Source organism: Rhinatrema bivittatum, chromosome 2 (genome assembly GCF_901001135.1).
Source record: "Rhinatrema bivittatum chromosome 2, aRhiBiv1.1, whole genome shotgun sequence".
NCBI lineage: Eukaryota > Metazoa > Chordata > Amphibia > Gymnophiona > Rhinatrematidae > Rhinatrema > Rhinatrema bivittatum.
The window spans coordinates 241,565,446-241,592,667 of record NC_042616.1 but is presented as its reverse complement, the minus strand read 5'-3'; the positions used below and the strand labels follow the sequence as shown (position 1 = coordinate 241,592,667).

The 27,222-nt window shown below is 42.8% G+C and overlaps 1 protein-coding gene across 2 annotated transcripts in view; it reads left to right on the top strand.

Annotated features, from left to right (window-relative positions):
* ACPP (acid phosphatase, prostate) overlaps window positions 1-27,222 on the top strand; it is a 183,349-nt gene that overhangs the window by 8,379 nt on the left and 147,748 nt on the right. For both annotated transcript variants that reach the window (XM_029589330.1, XM_029589331.1), the window contains exons 2-3: window positions 15,418-15,513; window positions 16,349-16,435. In XM_029589330.1, coding sequence (XP_029445190.1) covers window positions 15,418-15,513; window positions 16,349-16,435 — 183 coding nt within the window. The remainder of the gene's footprint in view (window positions 1-15,417; window positions 15,514-16,348; window positions 16,436-27,222) is intronic.

The following is a 27,222-nucleotide window of genomic DNA, read 5'->3' as shown; positions in this document are numbered from 1 at the left end:
TTGAATAGGGTGATCTGTAAAGGAATATGATATGATTATAAATGATTATAAATGATTATAAATGATCTGTAAAGGAATATGAGTGAGGTTACGGTAATCAGATTTGCAGATGATACAAAATTATTCAGAGAAGTTAAATCATAAGCGGATTGTGATAAATTAGGAGCTACCACCCAGGAAAACGATCTAGGTGTCATAGTGGATAATACATTGAAATTGTTGGTTCAGTGTGCTGCAGAAGTCAAAGAAGCAAACAGAATTTTAGGAATTATTAGGAAGGGAATGGTGAATAAATCAGAAAATGTCATAATGCCTCTGTATCGCTCCATGCTGAGACTGCACCTTGAGTACTGTGTACAGTTCTGGTCACTGCATCTAATAAAAAATATAGTTACATTGGAGAAGGTACAGAGAAGGGCAACCAAAATGATGAAGGGACTGGAATGGCTCCTCTATGAGGAAAGGCTAAAGAGGTTAGGGCTGTTTAGCTTGGAGAAGAGATGAGTGAGTGGGGATATTATGATAGAGGTCTTTAAAATCATGAGAGGTCAAATATGAATCGGTTATTTACTCTTTCGGATAATAGGACTAGGGTGCACTCCATGAAGTTAGCAAGTAGCACATTTAAAACAAATCCGAGAAATTTTTTTTCACTCAATTAAGTTCTGGAATTTGTTGTCAAATGATATGGTTAAGGCAGTTAGTGTAGCTAAAAAAGGTTTGGATGAGTTCTTGGAGGAGAAGTCCATTAATTGCTATTAATCAAGTTGTCTTAAGGAATAGCCACTGCTATTACTGACATTAGTAGCATGGGATCTACTTAACGTTTGGGTACTTTCCAGGTACTTGTAACCTTGATTGGCTACTGTTGGAAACAGGATGCCGAGATTGATGAACCCTTGGTCTGACCCAGTATGGCAACGTCTTATGTTCTATTGTCCATCAGGCAAAAATGAAGAAACAGACTGTGCAATGCTAGCTAAAATTAATAAAGAGCAAATAAATAAATCTGGCATCACATTAACAATGAGAGATTTAAATTATCCCAGTATTGATTGGGTCAGTGACTCCTTGGGACATACTAGAGAGGTTAAGTTTCTAGATGCCAAAAATGACTGCTTCATGGAGCAGCTAATCCTAGAATCGACAAGAGGGGCAGCTACTTTGATCTAGTCCTCAGTGGAATGCACGACTAGGTATGAGGAGTTATTGTTGTGGAGGCCACTAAGAATAGCAATCATAATGCAATCAGATTTGATATGACGACTGGAGGGAGGACATTAAGTAAAACTACTACAGTAGCATAATGACTTTATAAAAGGGAGAATAAGATAGAATGAAGGAATTTAGAAAAAAACTGAAAGGAGTAGTTGCAAGAATTAAGTTTGCATGAGGTGTGGACATAGTTTAAAACTATCATTTTGTAGCCCAGATAAAATGTATTCAATGCATTAAAACAAAAGGTCAAAAGTAGACCAAACAACTGCTAGCGTGGCTTAATGGTGAGATAAAGGAGGCAGTTAAAGCTAAAAGAGCATCATTCAATAAATGGAAAGCAGAGACAAATGATGAAAATAAGCATAAGCACTGTCAAGTTAGATATAAAACAGTAGTTAGGTCAAGAATGACTTTGAGAAAAAGCTTGCTAGTGAGCCAAAAACTATTAATAAAAACTTTTCCAAGTACATTTGAAGTGAAAAGCCTATAAGGGAGTCAGTTGGTCCATTAGATCAGCGGTTCTCAACCGGTGTGTCGCGACACCCTAGTGTGTCGCCAAGCACCGGCAGGGGTGTCGCGTGTTCCCGGACTCTCCCGCTGCTCTTTCTTCCCTGCTGCCGTTGCCGCCGGGCTATCAGCACGTTCAAGCCCAGCGGAACGGCAGCGGTGCAAAAAAAAAAAAAGCTGTGGCATCCGTGGCTGCCCTTTTCTTCTTCCCGCGCTGGCCCCTCCCCTCCGTGATCCGGAACAGGAAGTGATACGCGGTGCGCGGGAAGAAGAAAGAGCCGTGCCGCGTGAAAGTAGCAGCGGCCGCTGCAGCATCGGCCCCCGAGCAATTGAAGCAGCCGGTAATCGGGAAAGGAGACAGCAGCAGGAGCCTCCCGCGGCCGATGGGATTCTTCTTTCTTGGCCTGCGGGGGCTGGAGGAGGCTGCGGCAGCTACCATTTGTGCTCGGGGAGGGGCGGGGAAGAGGAAGTGAGTGAGAGAGAGAAGCAGCCAGCCTGCGTGTGATTGAGAGCATGTGTGAGTGAGAGAAACTCGTCAGAGAGCTGATGTGTGTGTATATGTGAGAGACAATGAAAGTGACCACTCAAGGAGATGACTTAAGTGTATGTGAAAGTGTGAGACATTAGTCAGGGAGGTGACTGATGTGTGTGTGTGTGAGAGAGAGAAAAAGCATTGAAGTGAGAAATCTGGGTATGTGAGAAAGCATGGGTGTAAGAAGCCTGGTGTTATTGGGGGGGGGGTGAAAGAAAGCATGGGAGTGAGAAGCCTGTGTGTGTGTGTGTGTGTGCATGCATGAGAGAGAGACTGGTGTGTGTGAATATTTATTTATTTATTTTAAGTTTTTCTATACCGGCATTCGCAAAAAAAATCGCATCATGTCGGTTTACAATTAACAAGTGGATAGGGAACAAAAAGGCAATAAATAACATTGATCCTAATAATAATAATAATAATAATAGTAATAATAGTAGTAAACATTAAACAAGTGAAGGCTAAGGATTGCAGTTACAATAAAACAAGGGAGTAATACAACTTGGAACAGAGAAAAGAAGCTGGGGTTTTAAAAGAGAGAACATATATGCCAGTCATGTAGTTGAAGCATTAATGAATTGCCCTTATGAGGGTAGAGATATTAATTTGAGAGAATATGAGAGAAAGAATGTGATTCAGGGAATGAGAAGCCTGTGCAGTGGAGAGCGAGCATGGAAATGAGAGAGAGAGACTGGTGTGTGTGTGTAACAGAGAGAAAGTGATTATGGGAATGAGAAGCCTGTGCATGTGAAGAGAGTGAGCATGGGAGTGAGAAACCTGTGTGTGTGTGTGAGACACAGCATGTGAGGGAGAAGCCTGCATATCTGAAAGAGAACATGGAGTGGGAAGCCTATGTGCGTGTGTGCATGCATGAGCGAGATCAGGTGACTGGTGTGTGTGTGTGTGTGTGTGTGTGTGTGTGTGTGTGTGTGTGTGAGAAAGAAAGCGATTATGGGAATGAGAAGCCTGTGCATGTGAAGAGAGTGAGCATGGGCGTGAGAAACCTGGGTGTGTGTGAGACACAGCATGGGAGTGAGAAGCCTGTATATCTGAAAGAGGAGTGGGAAGCCTGTGTGTGTGTGTGTGTGCATGAGAGAGATCAGGTGACTGGTGTGTGTGTGTGTGTGTGTGTGTGTGTGTGTGTGTGTGTGTGTGTGAGAGAGAGAAAGTGATTATGGGAATGAGAAACCTGTGCATGTGAAGAGTGAGCATGGGAGTGAGAAACCTGGGTGTGTGTGAGACACAGCATGGGAGTGAGAAGCCTGTTTATCTGAAAGAACATGGGAGTGGGAAGCCTGTGTGTGTGTATGCATGAGAGAGATCAGGTGCCTGGTGTGTGTTTGTGTGTGTGTGTGTGTGTGTGTGTGTGTGTGAGAGAGAAAGAAAGTGATTATGGGAATGAGAAGCCTGTGCATGTGGAGAGAACAAGCATGGGAGTGAGAGACTGGTGAGTGTGTGTGAGACAGAGAAAGTGATTGAGAGTGAGAAGCCCGTATATGTAAGTAGAACACGGGAGTGGGAAGCCTGTGTGTGTGTATGGCATGAGAGAAACTGTTCAGGAAGGTGACTGGTGGGTGTTTCAAAGACTGTTTGGGAGATGATTGGTGTGTGAGAGACAGAAACTGGTCATGGGGGCATGACTGATATGGTGTGTGTGTGAGAGACATGGGCACTAAGGAAGAGGTCCATGAGTATAGAGCTTAGCCTCTACTGCTGCTTCTGCTGTGTGCTACGGCCTGCATGGAAGAGGAGTTATAGAGCTGCTAGAGGGGGTAAGTAACGGTGGCTTTTTAAGTTTATTTTTCTTGATTGACTGCCATTTTAATTATTTAATATTATGTGATGTGTCTGCTGTTTTTGAAATATTTTATTAGTGTTTGGAGAATTTTTAATAGTTTTTATGAGTTTTAATTGTTGGATGTTATTCTGTTCATAGCTGTTTAGAAACATTTATTCTGCTTATTAGTATAGTTTTACAATTATTTCTGTTTGGGGATCTATAGCTGCTTGTTAGTTCTGTTTTCCTAATAAGAGGTGTATTGGTGTTTAGGGTCTGATGTAATATTTGTAGTGTTGCCTTTTCATAGATAGGGTTGCTCCTGTTTGAGTGTATTCCATAATACAGGTGTAACTGTGTGCGGATTAGTTTATGTGCATTACTACAGATCCTGGGAGTATGTTATGTCGGTTCTGTGTCTGTTACCGAGATGAGATATTTTACTAGCATGTAAGAGTTTTATCAGTCTTATTTGTTGTGTTTTCTCAAGAGGACATGCATTGGTGGTAAACTGCTGTCTTTTCATAAGTAGGGCTATTGAGCCTGGAAGTAGAAGGAGTTTGAGTTGCTGTTACTGAGATGACACCAGAACCAGAATATCTTTTTTGTAGGGTGAGTTGTATGGGGAATGTCATAATTCTGCTTTACATCCATTATTGTGGGTCAGGGGGGTTCCCGTGGATGCAAACTGTACTTTTACATCTAGCCCCGTGACGATCATGGGTCAGTGTGTCACGCATGTGAGAACCATCTGTCAGGTGTGTCCGGACAGAAAAAAGGTTGAGAACCACTGCATTAGATGACCAAGAAGCATAAACTGGTCAGGGAGGATAAGGAAATAGCAGACAAACCAAATGCATTCTATGCCTCGATCTTTACAGAGGATGATATTGACAACATGCCCACATTTGAAACATTCTTTAATGATGGAGATTCTAAGCAACTGAAACATATATCTGTGACAATGGAAGTTGTAATATATCAGATTGACAAACTAAAAACTAACAAATCACGTGACCAGATGGCATCCACTCCAGAGTTCTAAAAGAACTAAAACATGAAATTATACATTATTCATATCATTAGCAATCTTTCATTTAAAACAATCACAACTCCTGAAGACTGGAAAGTAGCCAATGTTATGCCTATTTTTCCATCTCCTTGGTTTGCTATGTGGGGGAAAATCATCTAGCGTTATCTAAATTGGCATATGATCAGATAGGGCCATTGGAAATATCTCTGCTTACCTAGTCCGCCGCTCTGCCAGGGCGGGCCCTGGTCTCTTCGTTGCCCCCTCGGGCCCAAGATGCGGCTGAGACGCTGACGCCAGGCCACGCCGCCACCATCGGCCTCTTCCCTCCCGGGTTCCTTAGGCGCGCGCGCCCCTCTGATCGATTTAAAGGGCCCGCGGCACACTAAGGCTGCCAGCCCTTCCTGAAGGCGTCACTTGCTAGGACCTATTTAAGGCAAGCTCTGACAGTCAGAGCTTGCCTTTGCAACAGGACCCCTCACTTCTTGTTGCTTCCTAGCAATTCTTCAAGTTCCTGATTCCTTCTATCGTTGGACTGCTTCCTCGGACATGATCCTTGCTTGCCTGACCACGTTGTTGATTCTCTCCAAGCGTTGACGTCTGCATTGCCTGTCTACATCGTTGATTCTCTCCAAGCGTTGAAATCTGCTTTGCCTGACTACGTCATTGACTCTCTTTGTCCAGACCTCAGCCTGTCTTGCCACTACTTCCTGCTTGCCGCCAGTCCTGACTCTGGCTTGCCTATGACGCTCCCTCAGTCTACATCCTGGACTTGGCCTAGTCAGGCTTCGGCCTGTTCTTGCTCAGGCGCCTCCTGCCTGACTCTGTTCCTATTGGCACCCGGGTCTCCGGGACTCCACCTCATCCAGTACAGACTAATACTCTTCTCAGTTGCTGCCTCTGGGCTGGCTTCGATCCTTCCATCAACGACTACATAAGGAGGCTCACCTAAGCCCAGCCGGCCCTGGTATCCAAAGGTTCAACCCACGGGGAACGAGGGCTAGTATTGGTGAAGCTCCAGCCAGCCTCCGTCCATCAGGGGACCCATCTTTGACCGTCCTAGGGGACCCACCAAATACCTGCTGGTCATCAAAACCCAAAGGCTTAACCTGTGGGGGAGGCGGCTGGTATAAGCAAAGCTCCTGCCGGTCCCGTCTTTGGGCATGTCCACCAGCTGTAGGTGTGGGCCCAATGGGCTTGCTCGTTAGGCCATGCTAACTGCATCACAGCACCAAAGTGTCCACCAATTAAAGAGCTTAACGCTAGTCACCATTCTTCAATCAGTTTAACTTTGAACTGCGATTTCAAACAGCTGTAAAGAATCAACAGGCAGACACCCTGTCACATTCCTTTGACTCTGACTCTGAAGACTCCTTAGAACCACCACAGCATATCATTGATACTGCAAGAATCATGGTTGCTGTTGCAGTAACAGTGTCACCTGGGAAGATGAGCGTTCCTCAAAGATTACATCAAAAAATCCTTCACTAGGCTCATGACTCTCGTTTGACAGATCATCCAGGCATGACCCAAACCATGGAGTTAATTTTTCATCACTAGTGGTGGTCTCAGATAAAGACCGATATAAAGCGATATGTGGAGTCCTGCCCCACATGTGCCATGAATAAGAGTTCTTGAGCTCGATCTTGGGGGTTGTTACAGCTGCTGCCAAACCCCAAGAAATCCTGGATCCACTTGGCCACTGACTTTGTCACTGACCTTCCCCTTTCAAGTAGAACACCACCGTATGAGTGGCGGTGGATTGATTTTAAATGATGGTGCATTTCACGCCCCTTCCAGGCCTCCCTTTGGCACCTGAACTAGGTAAACATTTTGTCCAACACATCTGTCTGCATGGGCTCCCCTTCACATCCTCTTGGACCAGGGAGTACAGTTCATGGCCCACTTCTGGAAAAGCTTGTGCAAGAAGTTTGGAATTGCCTTAGATTTCATTTTGGCTTACCCTCCCCAGAGCAATGGGCAAAAAGAACAGATAAATCAGAATCTCAAGGCCTTCCTATGAGCTTATGGGAACCAGCGGCAGGATAACTGGGCATCCCTTCTCCCATGAATCGAGTTCTGCAACAGTAATCATGTGAGCTGCTCTACTAGGTCATCACTCTTCTACATAGTGTTCTGCCATCATCCTCGCACACCTAAGCCTATTCCACTTTCCCAGTAGCCCAATTGATGGGACTTGAACTCCAGAAGCTTTGACAGAAGATGCACCGCCTCTTAAAACAAACAGAGTGTTCCAAGAAACAGGCAGACAGGAAGAGGCATCCTGTGGCCAGTCGCCACTTCTTGCAACCAGAGCCGCTTGGCGCGGTCCAGTTTCTCTGAGGCTTTCCCCCTAGGAGCGCACACGGTACACACCTTTCTTTAAAGGGCCATGGCAGGAATAGCCTCATGGTAGCCCCAGATGACATCACATGCTAGGACCTTTTTTTAAAATTTTTTAAAATTTTTTTTTAATTTTTTTTAAATTCTTTATTTTCAATTTCACTGATAATAACAACAAAGTACACATCATACCGAAATATTATCAGATAATTATAATAGCCAAAAATTAATTAATCAACATATACCTTTACAATCAGTATATAGCAATCACATGATAGCAATAGCAAGACATTGAATCAATTATTGAGCGAGTTCTAATAAGGAAAATTTGAGTTATCACACTCTATTTTTTAAAAAAAAGAAAAGTGCAACATTTTAATAATTCTTGCTCTCAAACATTAACTGCTTTTTAGGGGGTGTGCGTCTACAAAAGTCTGTAGCGCCGCTACTTCATAAAAGAGATATTTTTGTCTTCATACCAAATTTCACATTTACATGGGTATCTGAGATAGAATTTTATCCCTCTAGAGAGCATATTACTTTTCATACTAAGAAATTCTTTTCTCCTTAACTGTGTTGCTCTTGACAGGTCTGGATACATCCAGATCTGTTGACCATAACATTTTTGTACCCTATTACGTAGAAACAATTGCAAAACATTGTCCCTTTGTAATGGAAATGTGAAAGAGACAAATAAAGTCTCCCTTTCTACTATTTCTGTCTCATTTGACATTTTTGGATATCCGATAGGTTCATGGATATTTCGGGGTGCTTGTCCCTTTTAGTTGTTTTTTTAAGAATATAATAGATTTTTGCTAATGCAGGGATTGCCTGCTCTGGTATTTTCAGAATTTGTTTTAAATAATCCTTAAACATTTCTTTGGAGGCTATAGTTCTTAAATAGGGAAAATTCAATATTCTTAAATTTGCATATCTAAGATTGTTCTCCATATATTCAAATCTTTTTTCATATGAATTTTCTGACTTAATTAAATTACTTTGAATAGCTTCCACTTTATGTAGTCTTTCATCATATTTATCCAATTTTTTATTATTTATACCAACTATTTTTTCTACTTCCAATACCTTTTGTTGAGTATCAGTATGTACTTTCGTTAACTTAATAATAGCAGTCTCAAGAGACTTAATAGCAGCCCAAATAACATCCATAGTAACCTCAGATATCCCAGATGGAATAATTGATTTCTGTATAGACTTATCCTCCTCAACACCCCCGACAGCAATGTTCTCCTTCCCATCTCCCATATTAGTGATCTCATTTGGCTTGAGAGCCAAAAGTCCATTATTTCCCTTAGAAGATAGTGGCGAGGTCGGAGTATTGGGAGACCCGGGGCTCAATGAGATGGCTTCGGCCGGAGAGACTGACTCTCGCTCCAAGTCTGTTTCTCCAATGGCCCTGTCCACCAGGTTATTTTCTGTTGCAGTCACAAAAAAGGAGGAAATCTGAGGTTGATTTAGGCCGGCCAAGGGAGATGACGCTATTACCTCCCTTATACGGGCCTTCCTCTTTGTATGAGGCATGATGGTAACTAATTATATATTTGTCCTTCTTGTGTCAAACTTTAAATTCAATGACTTACAGTGGAGATCGAGAGAAAGATTTAAAGTTGTACTTACAAGTCTCTTGAAGTTTCTGTTGTTAAGAAAAGGGCAAAAAGTCCAAATCAGCTTTCCAAACAAAGCCACGCGCGGCTTCGGCAGTGAGCTGACGTCGGCTTCGCGCCGTAGGGGGGGTCCGGTTTTAAACTCCCCGGACCCTTCCTCAAGTGACGTCAGCAGCAGCGACAAGATGTTCTCTCAGCTGAAAGGCCAGATAATTTCCGATGAAAAGTTCAGTCGGGGCAAGAATTTCTCACCCTTCCAGGTAAAATGTTTAGTCGGGGCAAGAGTTCTCACCCTTCTTTCTTTTTCTCTGGACCTCACTAGGACCTTTTTAAGTGCTACCTCGCAGTTCTTGGCCTCAGCAATGGGTCTCCTACATTGGAGTAGTGCATGATGCTCCTGCGTTCCTGATTGGCTTGCATTCCTGTGACTTGCCTCGTCTTGTCCAGCTTGCCTCATCCCCTCCTCCTCCTCTCGTCGAGTGTCTTTGCGTGTCTTCATCCATTCCAGCCTGATCTCCTGACATCAATCTTTTGCTTTGGACGTGACCAGACTTGTCTGCCACGTGGACCTGACCTCTTGCTTGGACCCGACCATGTTTGCCTGCTGCTTGCTACAACCCTTGGCCAGTCTTCGTGTCTCCAGCTTGCTGCCTATCCCGACCCCGGCATGCCCTTGGACTCTTGCTCTTTCCACCACCCTAGGGACCCGCCTAATTCCTGCTGGCTGCCAGAACTCAAAGGCTCAACCTGTGGGAGAGGCTCCAAACTGCCCTGCTTCAGGGCATGTTCAGCTGCCGGCATAGGCCTTGTAGATTCGCTCACTCAAATGCTAATCATTATGGGCAATGCCAATGTGGAATCTTTTATGTGGGCTCTGTCTGTGGTGAACAGATACAACAATTTATTTATTTATTTATTTAGGATTTTTATATACCGACCTTCTCAATACAAGTATCAAATTAGGTCGGTTTCCATAGAACAAAACTGTCGCGGTTAAGGCGTTGCAATAAACAGAGTTTCTGAACATAAGAACATAAATAAATATTACATAGACAACAATAACTCGTCAAAATAATGTGAATAAATATAGGGAATGGCTACAAAAGGGGTAGTGTAACTTGGGATATACAGTTAACAGAAAACTGTGTTGATGGGCAAAAACATGAGTAATGCATGAGTTCAAAGAACTAATGCATCAACAAAACAGTATTTTCATCTGTTTCACCACAATTTGTATCTGTTTCACCACATCTGTTTCACCACAATTTGTATCTGTTCACCACAGACAGAGCCCACACTGCACACATTTCATGTAAGGCATTTAATACTATTAACCATCAGCCCAACTATTTCTCTGTACATCAAAACTAATGAAACTTATGCTTTTGCACCATTAAGAATGGGTCCCCCAGTATACTACCTTCATTTAAAAGACAAAAAAACTGATATTATTGTTTAACAATATGAATAACTCTCTCCCTTCTCTACACCTATTTATCTCGTCGCCACCCCCCCTACAACAACTCTTCCCCATCCCACATTATTCCCCTCCCCAATCTAATCCCATTGAAATATCCCAAAACTGTAGGATTTCCATCTCCTCAAAATAAAATATACATAACAATATGAATGGCATCATATTCCTCCTAGTTCAGTCCATGGCTTCTGAAGGAATTCAAAAAACAAAATTGAAAGAAAAAATGAAAATAGAAATTTGCAGACTCTGATGAGACAAAGCAGATGCTGCTTCCATAAGACTGATCATCCTACTTTGTCCCACAATGATCAAAGTAAATAAATCTTTCCAGTGATGTGACTCTAAACTACAAAACTCTCAACTGGAGCCCAGTCTCTAAATGCAAATGTTAATTCTACAGTTCAGCCGGTTTCAACCATTGCCCAAATTCTGCAGAAAGGATCTGATTTGCTCTGCAGTATTCATAAACACACTTTTCCGCTGATGGATAACTTTTATCCTGGTGGAGAACAGAAGTGTAATACAGAGCTGCTTCTTTATCAGCTGTGTGCACACAGGACTGAAGGCTTTCTGCAGTGCCGTGACCGGGGTTCAATAGTCCTAGAAAAGGAGGACCTTGTGGCTCTCATATAGTAGTTCTCTGATATACCAGTATGCCCACAAAATCTCCACCTTGTGAGCAAAATTAAACACTTGTTTAATGACCACCCTAGGCCCTCTCCAATCTTAAAGGGTCATGAGCTGTGTCCAAGCCTATGGCCTTTGGAAGCCAGTTTTCCAACTTGGTAGACAAATCTCCCTTAGGTACAATTTCAGGAATGCCCGATATCTCAAATTATTTCTTCTAGATCGATTTTTGAAATCATCCACTTTGTCAGGCAATGATTTATGCAGCTGTTGAACCAATTCAAGAGTCATCTCCAGTGTGTGCACCCTGACTTCCCAAAGTCTCAAGATTCGGCTTAAATTTGGTGAACTATGTACTCGGGTCTTCTATTTGTGCAAATACTTGAACGTGTTTTCCAGTGCCTAGATAACTGTCATGACAACATCCATAGTATTTTAACTCACATCCTCAAGCACAGGGCCTGGAAGGTGGCTAATGTAAACCCAATATTTAAAAAGGCTCCAGGGGCGATCCAGGAAACTACAGACCAGTTAGCCTGACTTCAGTGCCTGGAAAAATAGTGGAAAGTGTTCTAAATATCAAAATCACAGAACATATAGAAAGACATGGTTTAATGGAACAAAGTCAGCATGGCTTTACCCAGGGCAAGTCTTGCCTCACAAATCTGCTTCACTTTTTTGAAGGAGTTGTTAAACATGTAGATAAAGGTGAACCAGATTTTTGGCTTTTGACAAAGTTCCTCATGAGAGGCTTCTAGGAAAAGTAAAATGTCATGGGATAGGTGGCAATGTCCTTTCGTGGATAACAAAGTGGCTAAAAGACAGGAAATAGAGAGTAGGATTAAATGGACAATTTTCTCAGTGGAAGGGAGTGGGCAGTGGAGTGCCTCAGGAATCTGTATTGTGACCCGTACTTTTCAATATATTTATAAATGATCTGGAAAGAAATACGACAAGTGAGGTAATCAAATTTGCAGATGATACAAAATTGTTCAGAGTAGTTAAATCACAAGCAGATTGTGATAAATTGCAGGAAGACCTTCTGAGACTAGAAAATTGGGCATCCAAATGGCAGATGAAATTTAATGTGGATAAGTGCAAGGTGATGCATATAGGGAAAAATAACCCATCCTATAATTACACAATGTTGGGTTCCAGATTAGGAGCTACCACCCAAGAAAGAGATCAAGGTGTCATAGTGGATAACACATTGAAATCATCGGTTAAGTGTGCTGCGGCAGTCAAAAAAGCAAACAGAATGTTGGGAATTATTAGAAAGGGAATGGTGAATAAAACGGAAAATGTCATAATGCCTCTGTATCGCTCCATGGTGAGAACGCACCTTGAATACTGTGTACAATTCTGTTCGCCGCATCTCAAAAAAGATATAATTGCGATGGAGAAGGTACAGAGAAGGGCTACCAAAATGATAAGGGGAATGGAACAGCTCCCCTATGAGGAAAGACTAAAGAGATTAGGACTTTTCAGCTTGGAGAAGAGATGGCTGAGGGGGGATATGATAGAGATGTTTAAAATTATGAGAGGTCTAGAACGGGTAGATGTGAATCGGTTATTTACTCTTTTGGATAATAGAAAGACTAGGGGGCACTCCATGAAGTTAGCATGGGGCACATTTAAAACTAATCGGAGAAAGTTCTTTTTTACTCAACGCACAATTAAACTCTGGAATTTGTTGCTACAGGATGTGGTTAGTGCAGTTAGTATAGCTGTGTTTAAAAAAGGATTGGATAAGTTCTTGGACGAGAAGTCCATTACCTGCTATTATTTAAGTTGACTTAGATAATAACCACCGCTATTACTAGCAACGGTAAAATGGAATAGACTTAGTTTTTGGGTACTTGCCAGGTTCTTATGGCCTGGATTGGCCACTGTTGGAAACAGGATGCTGGGCTTGATGGACCCTTGGTCTGACCCAGTATGGCATTTTCTTATGTTCTTATGTTCTCTCCACACTTAGGATGCCCCCAGCCCCCCGGGACACTTATCTTTCCACTTCCTGGAGGGTAAACCATTCTCAGGACCCAGCACTGAGGGACAATTCCATAGAGAGAGAGAGAGAGAGAGAGAAACACCAAATTTGTATTCCAAGAGAATAGTTTGAGCCTGGATGTAATTGGAAACCACTTTATTTATGCATCTTGATTATTTTAACTAAATCCCAGTAAATTTTAATTTGAACATCCCATTAGTGAATTCAGCCTGTTCTTTGTCAGTGTACCTGCCTTGAAGAGCCACTATTCCTGGGGAGCCACTTCACACAGGGAAGGGATTCCACCTTCACACCTTGGGCCTTAAAGGATATCTTTCCCCCAGAAATTAAGAACTCACACTCTGGTGCAAAAGAGCTGGTGACTGTATAAATAGGACTTAGCACTGGGATTTTTATGGCCCCTGCGAGATTAAGCAGATATCTTGAATTGGGGTTGCATTCCCTTTCAAATAATGCTAAAATAAGGGAACACTCCATGAAACTAACAACCAGTAGATTCAAAACAAATCATAGAAAGTACTTTTTCACTCAGGCTGTGGAATCTGTTGCCAGAGGAAGTGATTAAAGTGACTAACATAGCAGGGTTTAAACATGGTTTGAACAAGTTCCTGGGGAAAAGGGCCATAACACATTATTAGCCAGGATAGAATAAGGAAAGCTATTGCTATTCCTTGGAGTGAATAACAGGAATGAGATCTGCTTTATAGGATCTGCCAGGTACTTGTGACCTGGACTGCCCACTGTTGAAGACAGGATGCTGGGCACAGTACATCTTGGACTGACCCAGTATGGCAATTCTTATGTTCTTATTTACCCCCACTCCTACCCAGTGCACACTCAGTAATATGCTCACAGCAAGCATAGATCTGTTTAGTAGAAAAAGCAGCTACTATTGTGGAGTTGTGAGTAGCAATATTAAATTATAAATGCCTGCTATCAGTAATATAGCATTTCACTCACTGCTGGAAATAAAATATATTCAAATGTCTCAAAGATACCCCAGTGTCAGCTTTTTCTAATATCTGTTTCCTTGATGCAGACTTTTCTCAGACAAAACATGTCAAGTTATTAAACACAGGAAATTATATTGTTTATGCATCATTCATTGGATGATCATAGTGGGAATTTTATTGCATGTATGTGTAGTACATTTTCTTTATTATATCAAATATGTGTTATTCATTTTCTAATAACCTTTGGTTTAAGCAATTGTCTTGTTAAGTTTCTCTCTGGGAAATGAACCCTTCTTCAGAAAAAAAGAGTAATGGGAATCTTCAGAGTACTTGTTGCATCTCATAGCAATCTCTAGATCATGACTCATAATCTTACCATCATCATCAAAAGTCTTAAAATTAATTTCTACTACTGCTGTAGCTCCACATGGTTGGAATCTTTCTGTTCTCACCAGTGTGTAAGGAGTTGTAATATTTTTGGCTTTGGAGGAAGAAAAAATTCCTCTCTCAGATGCTTCCTTCTGCATCCTCTCACCATTTCCTCTGGATAACTCCTCCTCTTTTGAAATTGGCAGCTAAGCTGTAGTTTTGGATTTCTGGCCCTCCTTCTCCATAAAGCTCCGCCTCCAAGTCCTTTTTACCTCACTGGTGAGCATTCACCTTTTTTCTCCTCTACTTTTTCCTGGTATTAAACTACATTTTCCTTATTGTGTTGACTGCTTGACTCCCGTTTTTGTCTTCCATTTTTTCACTGTGCAGGATACAAGTGCCATCATATAAAAAGGGAAGTGGGGGGAAATATGTTGAGAGAATGGAAGGACAGATTTGTGAAAAATACTTATGCAGACCCAGTAATTGCTTTCCTCTGCCCAGATAAATGTGCATGCAGGCTTTCCAGTGCAGGTGCAAGTTTAGCCAGGATATAAAGAGGCATTTCCATGGGCATCTTTAAGTCGGGGGAGCTCAACAGCCTGCATACAATTCAATTTTCAAACGTGCACAGGCTTTTTGCCTGCACTTAGCTGCTCAATCAAATAGCAGGTGCAAAGCTTAGGTACTCTCAACGCGCAAGCTTTGCAGCTGCTAATTTTCAAAGGGAACAATGCAGGTGGTTTTCCTTTGAAAACATTTTGCAATGTGCATGGATGGGCTAAAGAAGCAAATAATGTGGGCTATTCACAATTACCCCTTAAACTAGTTATGGCAGTGCTGCTCGATATGATCTAAACTGCTTATCATTGGAAAAAAAAAAAAAAAAAGGTATAAACCGGAAGGCTGTAATTGAATTTTAATCTGTGTCAATTTTGTTTTGGCCAGTTGTATCGCCATGGTGACCGAAGCCCAATAGAAGCCTATCCAACTGATCCCAACAAAGAAGATGCTTGGCCGCAGGGTTTTGAACAACTTTCAAAGGTTTGTTGCTCCTTGCAGGTGGTGGTCTCAATGGGCACTTTCAATCTATTTAATTCATTTAAGTTTGAAACCACAAATGTTGAGAGATGCTTTACTGAAAACCACAGTAACCAATAAATGAAACAGGGGGGCAAGAAAATGTGACCATCACAGCCTAACTCATGGGTTCCCACTCATTTTGCACCTATGGGACAAACCCTTGGCGGCTGGTCAAGCTACTTGTGCGTCATGGCTTTATTCACCAAAGACTGCATGGGTCAGTCACCTTTGCCAGTGAAAGAATCTTCAGTGTGCAGCTGTGTAGCAGTCACACAAACACTTTGATGAAAATGTGAACAGTCTGCTGTAACCATGCCACTAGTAATGCTTCAATTAATGTGGGAAGCAGTTTCTGTTATGCTATAGCTGCGACTTGTTTGCATCGATGGCGTGTATTGTTTAATATGGGGGGAGGGGTTGGGTTTAACACAAATCCATGTTATCATCCATTAGGACCATCCAACTTGGTGTCTATGGGTTTTTAAACATTAGATCTTTGTAAACTTGATTTTCTCCTGTTTCTTTTTAAGTTAGATTTTCTTTACAGTTTGGCTAACATAAAATGATTACCATATTGGCAAAAGGGTTGCTCATATAACTTTTATGGCCGTATTTTACAGTGCATGAGTTAATTATCTGGAAATAACAATTCTGCTTTGCACAGAACAGATTTTAACCATACACAAAAAGCAAAACAAGAAAAAGGTTCAGGATTATTGCTGAGGGACAAGTAAGAGGCATATTATTGTACCATGTACACTTCAGACTAATTCTGCTCTGTATTTTTCTTCCATAGATTGGAATACAACAGCATTATGAATTAGGAAAATATTTAAGGCAGCGGTACTCAGGATTCCTTAATACCACATACAATCGGCATGAGGCAAGTAAATGGCCAATTCAAAGCAGAAGAGCAACTAAAATGCCTACTGCATTAATTCTGCAAACTTTATTATAATCGTTCCGTTAGAACACTTGATACAATAAATGAAAAATAAAGGGACAAATAATCAAAACTGGGTACCTGGGTGCAAACTCTGCAGATACGTTTTACCCGTGAGGATTGTAACATAATAAAAGAAAACCCAGGTACTTTGATTATTGCCTGATGAAGCATTACACACAAATTTGCACCTACTTTTGCTGTAGGAAATTTTTTTGTAAAAAATAAACATGCATAGGTTGGAATATTCAAATCTCTGTGTTATGGAACCACTTGGTGTATTATTTCAGAGTTCTGTCTTCTGTATAAATGGAGGTGAATACCTTTTAAGAGAGCACTTTAGATTTATGTATTGTTGCTGTTAAAGCCTGGGATTGGTATTCACCTGCTTCAGAGAGACAGGAAACATTTATTGGTTATTTTATTTATTTATTGACATTTGATATTCCACTTTTTACCACGAATGGTCTCAAAGCAGATTACAATAGTATTAATTAATAGACAATAAAGATTGAACATCTATACACTTAGAGATTGATTCATAGATAGTTTCTTCCTCTCTGGTAATCAGGACTTTGGAAAGGAGATTTCTATCAGGAATGCTTGGCTAAAAAGCCATATTTTCACTTTTTCCCTAAAGGTGTGAGGTAGCTGGGCTCCAAACGTAAGGCTAATGGAAGCATGTTGCAAATCTTTGGTACTTAAAAGCTGAAGGCTCGAAATCTGGAGCAGTGTTTTCAATCAGTTTGTTACTCAGTTTTTCTCTTTTCTCAGGATCCCCTTGAAACAAGCAGCTCTAGTTGTTCCTTCTGATGGGCATGCACAATTTCATAACAGATTTGTTGTGGCTGAGGACACAGCTTGACTAGAGAACCCCCCAAGGGAACAGGCCAGGGCTACAGAGAAAGACAGAACTAAGCTAGGGAGTCTTCAGCCTATACCAGCCCCCGCAGGTTGAGCTCTTGGGTTCTGGCAGCCGGCAGGACTTAGACAGGGGGCTTGGACTGAGGCTAGTGCTGGACAGGAGACTCGAGCCAAGGCAAGGCTGGAACCAAAGGCGAGCGTGAAACTGGAGTCTGGAACCAGATGCAGGGAGGCATGACACACTGAAGCAGGCTGGGACCTGGAACACTGGAGCAGGATAGGACAGACAAGACAAAAAGACTAGACCAGACAGGTAGCACATAAAGCCTAGGGAGGCCACTGAGCAAGGCAAAAGCAGAAGGCTTAGGGAAGCCACAGAGCCAAAGCTGGAACAGGAAGGCTTAGGGAAGTCACAGAGCAACCAGATGCAGGGAAATGGAATGAGAAGGCTTAGGGAAACCTTCTTGCGTTCAGAAACATGGGGACAAGCGGGGAGCCGAGCAGACTCTATGACAAGGCCCTAAGCATAACTAGAGGCAGGGTTAAATAGTCTGGACCCTGCTGAGTCAAGAGATCACAATGACTATGAGTGGAGAGAGGGTAAGAGCAGCTCCCCGAGGGAGCCAATAATACACTCTGCTAATTGGGAGACTGCATAACAGGCAGAATCACAAGATCATCTCACAAAAATCTTTTTCCCAAACTAAGGTAAACACTGCAAAGTCCTGGTACCAGGTCACCACTTTATTCTATCGTTGAGGGTGTGGAGGGGCAAGTTTTCACTAATCTGAACAACCCCAGACAGAGGGTTCCCCATGCCCTGAATCCAGGTGGTGTGAAGGGTTTCACCAGGTTTTCTACAAATTAAAGTCTTTTTCAAAGCCTAAAATATCCTGGGATGCAGACCCTACCCACCAGGAAGTGGATAGGCAGGGAAAATCCACGACCCAACTCAAACTCCAAGCAGGGTTTCCTGGAATCCTAAGAGTAGGCCAAAAATCCAAAATAGGCAAAAGCTCCTACATACCTCCTAAACCTTCAGAAGTAACTCGCACTGCCCCAGAGCTGCTTATAAAGCCTCACAAAGGGAATGACCATTCCAGCACCCTCAAAAGGAGGGGATATATTTGAATGGTAACCTTCTCTTACTTACACTGATCTAGCTGACTAAGGAATCACCCAAGGCTTACTGGCAATGTGACCATAGGGTCCTTTACATTTAGGTGGCTGGTAAAAATAAAACTAATCTTCAAAATCCAAAGTAAAAGATGGAAAAGTGGATAAAAACATCCTTCAAAAATATTTCAAAATGTAAGGAAATAATATTCCTTACAATTGGGGGGGAAAAGGCATTCCTTCTATCTTTTACATACCCAGGCTTTAATCTCGAAGGCCCAAAGGGTCCTTACACAAAACAAGAAAGAAACATAACAGGAACAATGCATCCTGCCTCCTTGAAAGACTAAATAAAAGTCCATACAGTCTCTAGATATTTCCCCTTTTAATAGTAGTAACTAGCAACCAACACAGTAGTCCACATGGGGGAGCTGTAAACCACAGGGAATTTGCTGACTCTACCTACACAAATGGTATGTTATTCTTAATAGAAACCCAATATAATCTTTACCCTCTGAAATAAAAGTGGGGCACAGCCACAAATTTATTTACAATAGTTAATCATAAAGCAATACATTAAGGTCAAAAACATGAATGACATTTTAAGAGAGTAAAATGTGCAGCCAAGTGCAGCCAAGACATTTTAAGAGAGTAAAATGAGAGCCAAATGTGCAGCCATTTACTTTAATTTCTTAAAGTAAAATGTGCAGCCAAGCCGCACATTTTACTTTAAGAAATTAGCGCCAACCCAAAGGTAGGCGCTAGTTTCTGCTGGCACCGGGAAAGTGCACAGAAAAGCAGTAAAAACTGCTTTTCTGTGCACCCTCCAACTTAATATCATGGCGATATTAAGTCGGAGGTCCCGAAGAGTAAAAAAAAAGAAAAAAAATTTTTTTAATGGGCCAGAGGCTGTCAGGCCGAAAACCGGACGCTAATTTTGCCGGCGTCCGGTTTCCGAGCCCGTGGCTGTCAGCGGGCTCGAGAACCGACGCCGGCAAAATTGAGCGTCGGCTGTCAAACCCGCTGACAGCCGCCGCTCCGGGTCAAAAGGAGGCGCTAGGGACGCGCTAGTGTCCCTAGCGCCTCCTTTTGCCTGTTTCTACCGCACCACCTAATTTAAATACTGAATCGCGCGTACCGGCAAGTGGCCGGTGCGCTCGCCGGGAGAGTGGGCATTCGTCCGCTCTCCCACGGACTTTACTGAATCGGCCTGACAGCATCTTAAATAACTTCGCCCCAAGTTATTATATATTATCCGTTCATTATTTCGATATGTTCCATGTAAACCGCCTCCCCGGCGATAGTTATCTCTGTTAAATGTGAACCGGAGTGATATGTATTGTATACAGGAACTTCCGGTATATAAAAACCAAAAATAAATAAATAAATAAAGGAGGAAATGTACCTTCCCTTGACATCATCCTAGCCTTCTTAATGCATCTCTCATGTTTCAAACAAGCATTTCCTCACCCCCCTCAGTACCCTTCCTTACAGAGGAAGCTTGCAAAAGGCAAGAGCACTGCACTTTACACAGAACTCCCTGAACTTTGGGTGAACCCTGGACAGCAGGAACCATCCAGAAAACTTTAGAACCTAGTGAAGAATGTTAGTGATCCTTGGTAGGTTACACTACAAACTTAAAAAATAAAGGTAGTTATAGATAAATACAGTGTGTGCATTGTCTTAATAGATACTGTACAATACATGTGTAAAGACGGACATATTACAGAAACCATTTAAAGTCCATTTCAGTGAGCGCCCCCTGAAACATACTCCATGAGCAGAGTGCTGCATTGGAGCTAAGAAATTGGGAGGACTCTTTTTCCTGCTTTCACAAAATCCTTACTCTCATTGATTATAGATATTGCCTATTGGTACGCACACCTTGAACCTTTTCTGTGCCATCCATTCCCCGAATGGAGACCCCTGAAAAAATCTACAGTGGAATAACTAAGAAACTCTTTCATTCCTGCCACCAGGCCCCAAAGGTGGAATGTACCAGAGAACACTCAACTATCTATATGTACCATCATATAACATATTCTCACTATCAGGCCCATACAGTAAAGTGCGCAGGAGAGCCGGCGCTCCGAGGCGAGCACCCGCTCTCCCAACGCACGCCCAGGCACCTCTCCTGGGTGCGCGATTCTGTATTTAAATTAGGGCCGTGCTAATAAGGAGGCGCTAGGGTGACTAGTGTGTCCCTAGCGCCTCCTTATTGGCGGAAGCGGCGGCTGTCAGTGGGTCTGACAGCTGATGCTTAATTTTATCGGCATCGGTTGTCGAACCCGCTCACAGCCACGGGTTCGGAACATGGACACCGGCAAAATTGAGCGTCTGTTTTCCAACCCACGGGCAGATTTTTTTTCTTTTTAAAATTTTTGGGGCCTCCAACTTAATATCGCCATGATATTAAGTCGGAGGGTGTACAGAAAAGCAGTTTTTTTTCTGCTTTTCTGTACACTTGCCGTGTACTGTCTGAAATTAACTCCTGCCTTTAATTTCTGAGAGTAAAATGTGTGGCTTGGCCGCACATTTTACTTTCTGTATTGCGAGTGAATAGCTAATAGGCTCATCCATATGCAATTGCATGTGATGTGCGCTATTAGTTTCGGGGATTTGGCCGCGCGTTTTCCACGCGCTATTACCCCTTACTGTATAAGGGGTAAAAATAGCGCATCAAAAACGGGGGCTAACACCGTTCTGTATTGGCCTGTATGAGATTATGGAAGAACACTCTAGTTCAGTGATGGGGGACTCTCTGTCTATGAAATAGAAACTAGTTCGTTTAGTCTTCACATATACAGATACACCTTGAGGTCGATTTTAAAAGCATTGCTCATACAAAAATGCCCACATACATACACACTTGGGCTGCGCTGAAGCAATGCAGATTTTAAAAAGCTGCAAATTATACACATACGTTCCTGTGCGCACATGAAAAATAAGGGGGTGAGGCGAGGACGTTCTGGGATGGGGCCAACACTTGCACGCATAACTACGTGTTTTAAAACTGAGAACTGCAGCACCCACAGGCTAGATATCCATGCTGATGAGTAGCAAGTCTGTAGATTTCGAGATTTAGGGCATAGGGTCAAGTGGGCAGCGTGCAAGATGTAGAACTAGAGGGGTCTGAAAGACCTCAATATTAAATGGACAAACTGGTGGACTAATTGGGAACGTGCCTTGCACAAGCATGTTTTAAAATCCGTTTACATACATGCGTAAAAGCCAACAAAGTCCTATGGAAGACATGCGCACTAGCTTTGCTCGAGAAGCCTCTTAAAATAGGAGCATACTTATGCGCAGTTGGTGTATTTTAAAACATACACACGCAAGTGCACATGATTTAAAATTCCAGCGTATCTTCACTCGCGCACCGATACGTGTATGTATGGGTGCACATCAGCTCGTTTTAAAATTACCATCTGTGGTTCTTGTCCTGCAAACGAAAAAGTTAAACTTATTATATTCACAACACTCTTGTAATGTTTTAACCGGCCACTCTCACCCCCAGCTCCTCACACTGCCGTCGCAGCCAAAACGCCATCCTGCTACGTCCCCGAGGCCTCCATAGATGCACACATGATGCAGTACTTCTTAAAGTCCCCATGGCAGGAAACGCGTCAGTCAGTGCTCACTGATTATGTCATCAACCCTGTTATTTAAACCCTGGCGCTACAACAAGCAGATAACTCAGCAACAAGTCCTCCTGCCTTGCAGTGCATGTTAATATAGTCTGTGTGTATTATCTTGCTTTGCTGTTCCTCGTTGTTACCTTGCCTTGTCTTGCCTTGCTGTATCTTGCCTTGCCCTGCTTGTGTCTTGGTCCCTAGTGCCTTGTCTTTGTCTTGTCTGTCCGTCTCTGCCTGACTCCTGGTTCTGACCCTTGCTACGGACATTGACTACTCTTCTGGACTGCTTCCTGCCCTGACCCTGGCTTGGAACTCGACCTGCCTGCCGTCTGCCCTGACCTTGTCCTGGACCTGCTTACTGTTTGCTTGCTGCCTGCTCTGACCCCAGCTTCGAGCTCAGCCGGCCTGCCTGCCCTGACCTTGGCCTGAACCTGTATATTGTTTGCCCGCCGCCTGCTCTGACCTCTGCCTGAGACTTGATAACATCTGATCACTTCTTACAAGATTCCCGCCTAAGCCCTGCCGGCCCCTGGAATCCAAGGGCTCAACTTGCGGAGAATGAAGCTAGTATAGGTGAAGCCCTTGATCCAGTCCTTGCAAGAGCGAGTCCATCTGTTGTCAGCATGGGCCTAGTACGTTCGTTTGCTAGGCTGCATCAACCATGCCACAGCTGTGACAACTCTCAAACACTGTGTACCTACAAGAGAAGAGAAATTTTGTTAAACATATGATTTTAAAACATCATCTCTGCTGCTTCTTTACAGGTTTTATTCCTTATTTGGCTAACACAAAATGTTGATACCACTTAAATTCTTTAACAAAACGAAGGGCAAGAATCGGGAACCAAGTTTATGCAAGTGTTAATAGATGTGTGAGTGTGAGTGTGTGCCAGGGGGTGGCACCCTACGGGAGGAACAGGTTAAAGGCTGAATATGATGTCCGAGTTCATCACCTGACTGCTGGAGGATTTAGCAGTTAGCTACAATGACGTCCATACGCATTGTGTCCCTTAATGTAAAGGGACTAAACACTCCTCAAAAGAGACGACTTCTCTATAGGGAATTGGGTCATTTACGGGCAGATATTGCCTTTATTCAAGAGACATACTTGAAGGCCAGGTATGAATCTCTGATGACATCATCTACTTACCCATATCAATATTATGCAGCCTGCACTAGCAAATCAAAATATGCAGGGGTGGGGGTGCTATTGGCACAATCAATGGTTTTTGAATGCAAGGGATGTGTCCGTGATCCTCTAGGTCAGGGGTTGGGAACCCATGGCTCGTGAGCCAGATATGGCTCTTTTGAGGGCTGCATCTGGCTCGCAGACAAGTGTCACCACACTTTACAGTCCCCCGCTGACCCAGCTGCTCCCCGGTCCTCCTCCGCCCGGGCTTAAAATGCTGTCAGCCCGGGCAGAACGCGGCAGGACAGCTGGAGTCAGCTGCACCGGCGTGCTCTCTTCTTCCCGCCCCCCGCCCCCCCCCCCCCCCCCGCGGCCCGGAAGAGGAAGTGGAGAGCATCGGGTGCGTGCGCGACGAAAAGAAGACTGCAGCGTGGCTCGGAGGAAAATGAAGATCTTCAACCGCGGCCGATGGGACTCCGCCTCCGCGAGGTCTGAAAACGAAGGAGGTTAGCGTTGGGAGGAGGCTGCTGCTGCCGTGAGTTCCTGGGGTGGGGGTGGGAGAGAGAGAGAGTGAATGAGCGAGCAAGCATGTGTGTTTGAGATCCTGTGTGTGTGAGTGAGAGATTGCATGTATGTGTGTGATTGAGAGCCTGTATACGTGAAAGAGAGTATGTCTGTGATTGAGAGCCTGCCTGTGAGAGAGAGAGAGCATGAATGTAAGTTTACGATTGGGAACCTGTATGTGTAAGTTTGTGATTGAAAACCTGTTTGTGTGAAAGAGTATGTGTGTATGATTGAGATCCTTTGTGTGTGAGAGAAATCATGTGTATGTATGATTAAGAGCCTGTGTGTATAAGTAAGAGAGAGATCATGTGTGTCTGTGTGTGATTGAGAGCTGGTTTAGGTGATGGAGCATGCGAGTATGTGATTGAGAGCCTGTGTTTAAATGAGAGAGAGAGACCATGTGTGTCTGTGTGTGATTGAGAGCTGATTTAGGTGAGGGAGCATGTGAGTATGTGATTGAGAGCCTGTGTGTAAATGAGAGAAAGAGAGGACATGTTTGTAAGCATGTGAATGAGAGTCTGTGTGTGAGAGAAAAAGACAGCATGTATTTATGTGATTGAAAGCCTGTGTGTGTGTGTAAGCGGGAAGATAGACAGCATGTGTGTAAATGTGTAATTAAGAGCCTATATAAGTGAAAGAGAAAAAGCATGTGTATATGTGAGTACTGAGAGCATATGTGTATAGGTGTGTCATTGAAAGCCAGTGTGAGAGAGAGCGCTGGTATGTGACTGAGAGAGGAGAAAGTTCCAAGCAAACCAACCCTTCTCCTGCTAATTCAGAACAATCTCTGGACACCTGGATATCAAACGTTCCCAGGTATGCAAAGCAAAAAAATGTTTGTATCCTTATTATTTTTCATTACTGGGTCTTTGTGTCTGCTATTTTGAAATATTTTGTTGGTATCTGGAAATGTTTTATATGAGTTTTTAATTATTGGATATTCCACTCATCAGCTGTTTCGAAATATGTTCTTTTTGTTAGTACAGTTTTACTGCTGATGATTTTATATTTCTTGATTTGTTTTATAAGGATGGGTGATGTTTCTTTTTCCCTTTGTTACACTGCATACAGAGACTCTGGCTTGTTGCAGTTTCCAATTCAGTTTTTTTTGCATGCTTCTTGTTATGCGTTTTGGTCTCTTTATTCTGTGTTAGGTGAGGGACAGCACGTGATTCAGGTGAGGATTTCTGCTGGCGTGTAGTTTCTGTGTAGGACTCTATAGCAGCCTGACTTGGTCTGTTTTCCTAATAGGAGATGTATTGGTGTCTTAAGGCCTGGTGTAATATTTTCAGAGACTTATTGTACTTTAAAAGTGTGATCTTACATAAAATGCACACATTTACTTGTATTTAGTTTTAAACATATTGTATGGCTCTCATGGAATTACATTTTAAAATATGTGGCGTTTATGGCTCTCTCAGCCAAAAAGGTTCCTGACCCCTGCTCTAGGTCTTTATCTTATTCTAGTTATTTCTATAAATGGGGTTATGTATACTCTAATCAACATATATGCTCCCAATAAAGAACAGGGAACATTTCTAGACCAGCTGAATACTATGCTCAATACACATGGCCAAGGTTATTTACTGGTGGGAGGCGATTTCAATCTGGTAAGGTACCCCTCCATAGACGCTTCAAGGGGATATGTTTCCACTACTGGCTCCCATAGAGCAAGGTTGCAAGAGCTGATGGATCATTGGCTCCTACTCGATGTGTGGAGAACGCTATATCCAACAACACGTTCCTACACTTTCTACTCTACACCCCACTCCTCTTATACCAGAATAGACTATTTTTTATCAGATAAGGGGCTATTCAACCACATAAAGCAGGCTGATATCAATCCAGTGGTCTGGTCCGATCATGCTGCTGTAACCATAGTGGTTGAGCTTAGCGGGTATGATGCCGGCCTAAAATTTTGGCGTCTGAATGAGTCACTATTGGGGGACGAGGACTATAATAAGACTCTTATTAACAATATAGAGTCATTTTTTGCACTAAATGATACAGGCGATGTCCCCTCCCCAGTGGTTTGGGATGCTTGTAAGGCGTATTTTCGGGGATTATTGATTTCGCGAGGAACTTATATTAAAAATAGGGACTCGAGGGCTGCGCAGGAGTTACGAATCACTATAAAACTCTTGACTCAGCAGCACCAGGCCACTGGAGCAGGGAAGACTTTAACAAAATTATCGAAAGCGAGAGAGGATTTATTAAGACTAGAATCTCATAAGATTAATCATCATATGCTGTTAACGAAGCAAGAATACTTCGAGGGCGGAAATAAAGCGGGGAAGCAACTTGCCAATAAACTAAAAAAGCTCCAATACCAGAATAATATTGCCAAAATCAAAACCGAAAATGATACAATACTTACCAATAACACAGATATACGTAAAAGATTCCTAGAGTTTTACTCAAACCTTTATGGAGCAAACCAGGATATTCATCAAATACAAGTGGATGAATATCTGGCTAGCACGCCTTTACCCTGCTTGACCTCTGAAGCACAAGGTGAACCGGAAGCCGAGATTACAACGGCTGAGATATTAGAAAGTATACACTCTATGAAAACAGGGAAATCGCCTGGCCCCGATGGCTTGACAGCAAAATTTTACAAGCAATTTGGTCCCTATCTAGTTGCACAATTACAAAAAGTATACAACTCACTAAGGGGAGGCGAATCTCTGGAGGCCCAAGCAAATCTGGCGGGCATTACGGTTCTTCCCAAACCTGGGCGTGATCCCACGAATTGTGGCTCATATCACCCAATCTCATTAATTAACTTAGATCTTAAAATATTAGCGAGAATTTTAGCAGGTCGTATGAATAAATATATTCTTAGCCTTATACACCAAGACCAAGCGGGATTTATGCCAGGGAGGATGGCAGGAGACAACATACGTAAGCTGGTTAACTTATTATGGCTAGCCCATGAGCGTAAAGACGACTCTTTGCTTCTCTCTATGGATGCGGAGAAAGCATTTGACATGGTCCACTGGCCATTCTTATTTGGGGTTTTAAGGAAGATGGGATTTGGTCCATATTTTTGTGAATGGCTCTATAAATTATACGAGCACCCCAGAGCTTGTCTCAAGATCAACGGAGGGTACTCCGATAGTTTTGAAGTTGGAAGGGGTACACGGCAAGGCTGTCCACTCTCTCCTTTGCTCTTTGCTATTTTCCTGGAACCATTGGCCATCCATATCCGAAACAATATCACAATTCGGGGTTTTGAGGTGGGTAGACTATGCCATAAACTTTGCCTTTTTGCTGATGATATTATTTTTACAGTACGGGACCCACATAACTCTTTACTAGCCATAGAATGAGAAATACGAATGTTCAGCGAGGCCTCAGGGTACAAAGTTAATTGGGACAAATCAGAAATACTAAATGGCCAATCAAAAACTTAAATAT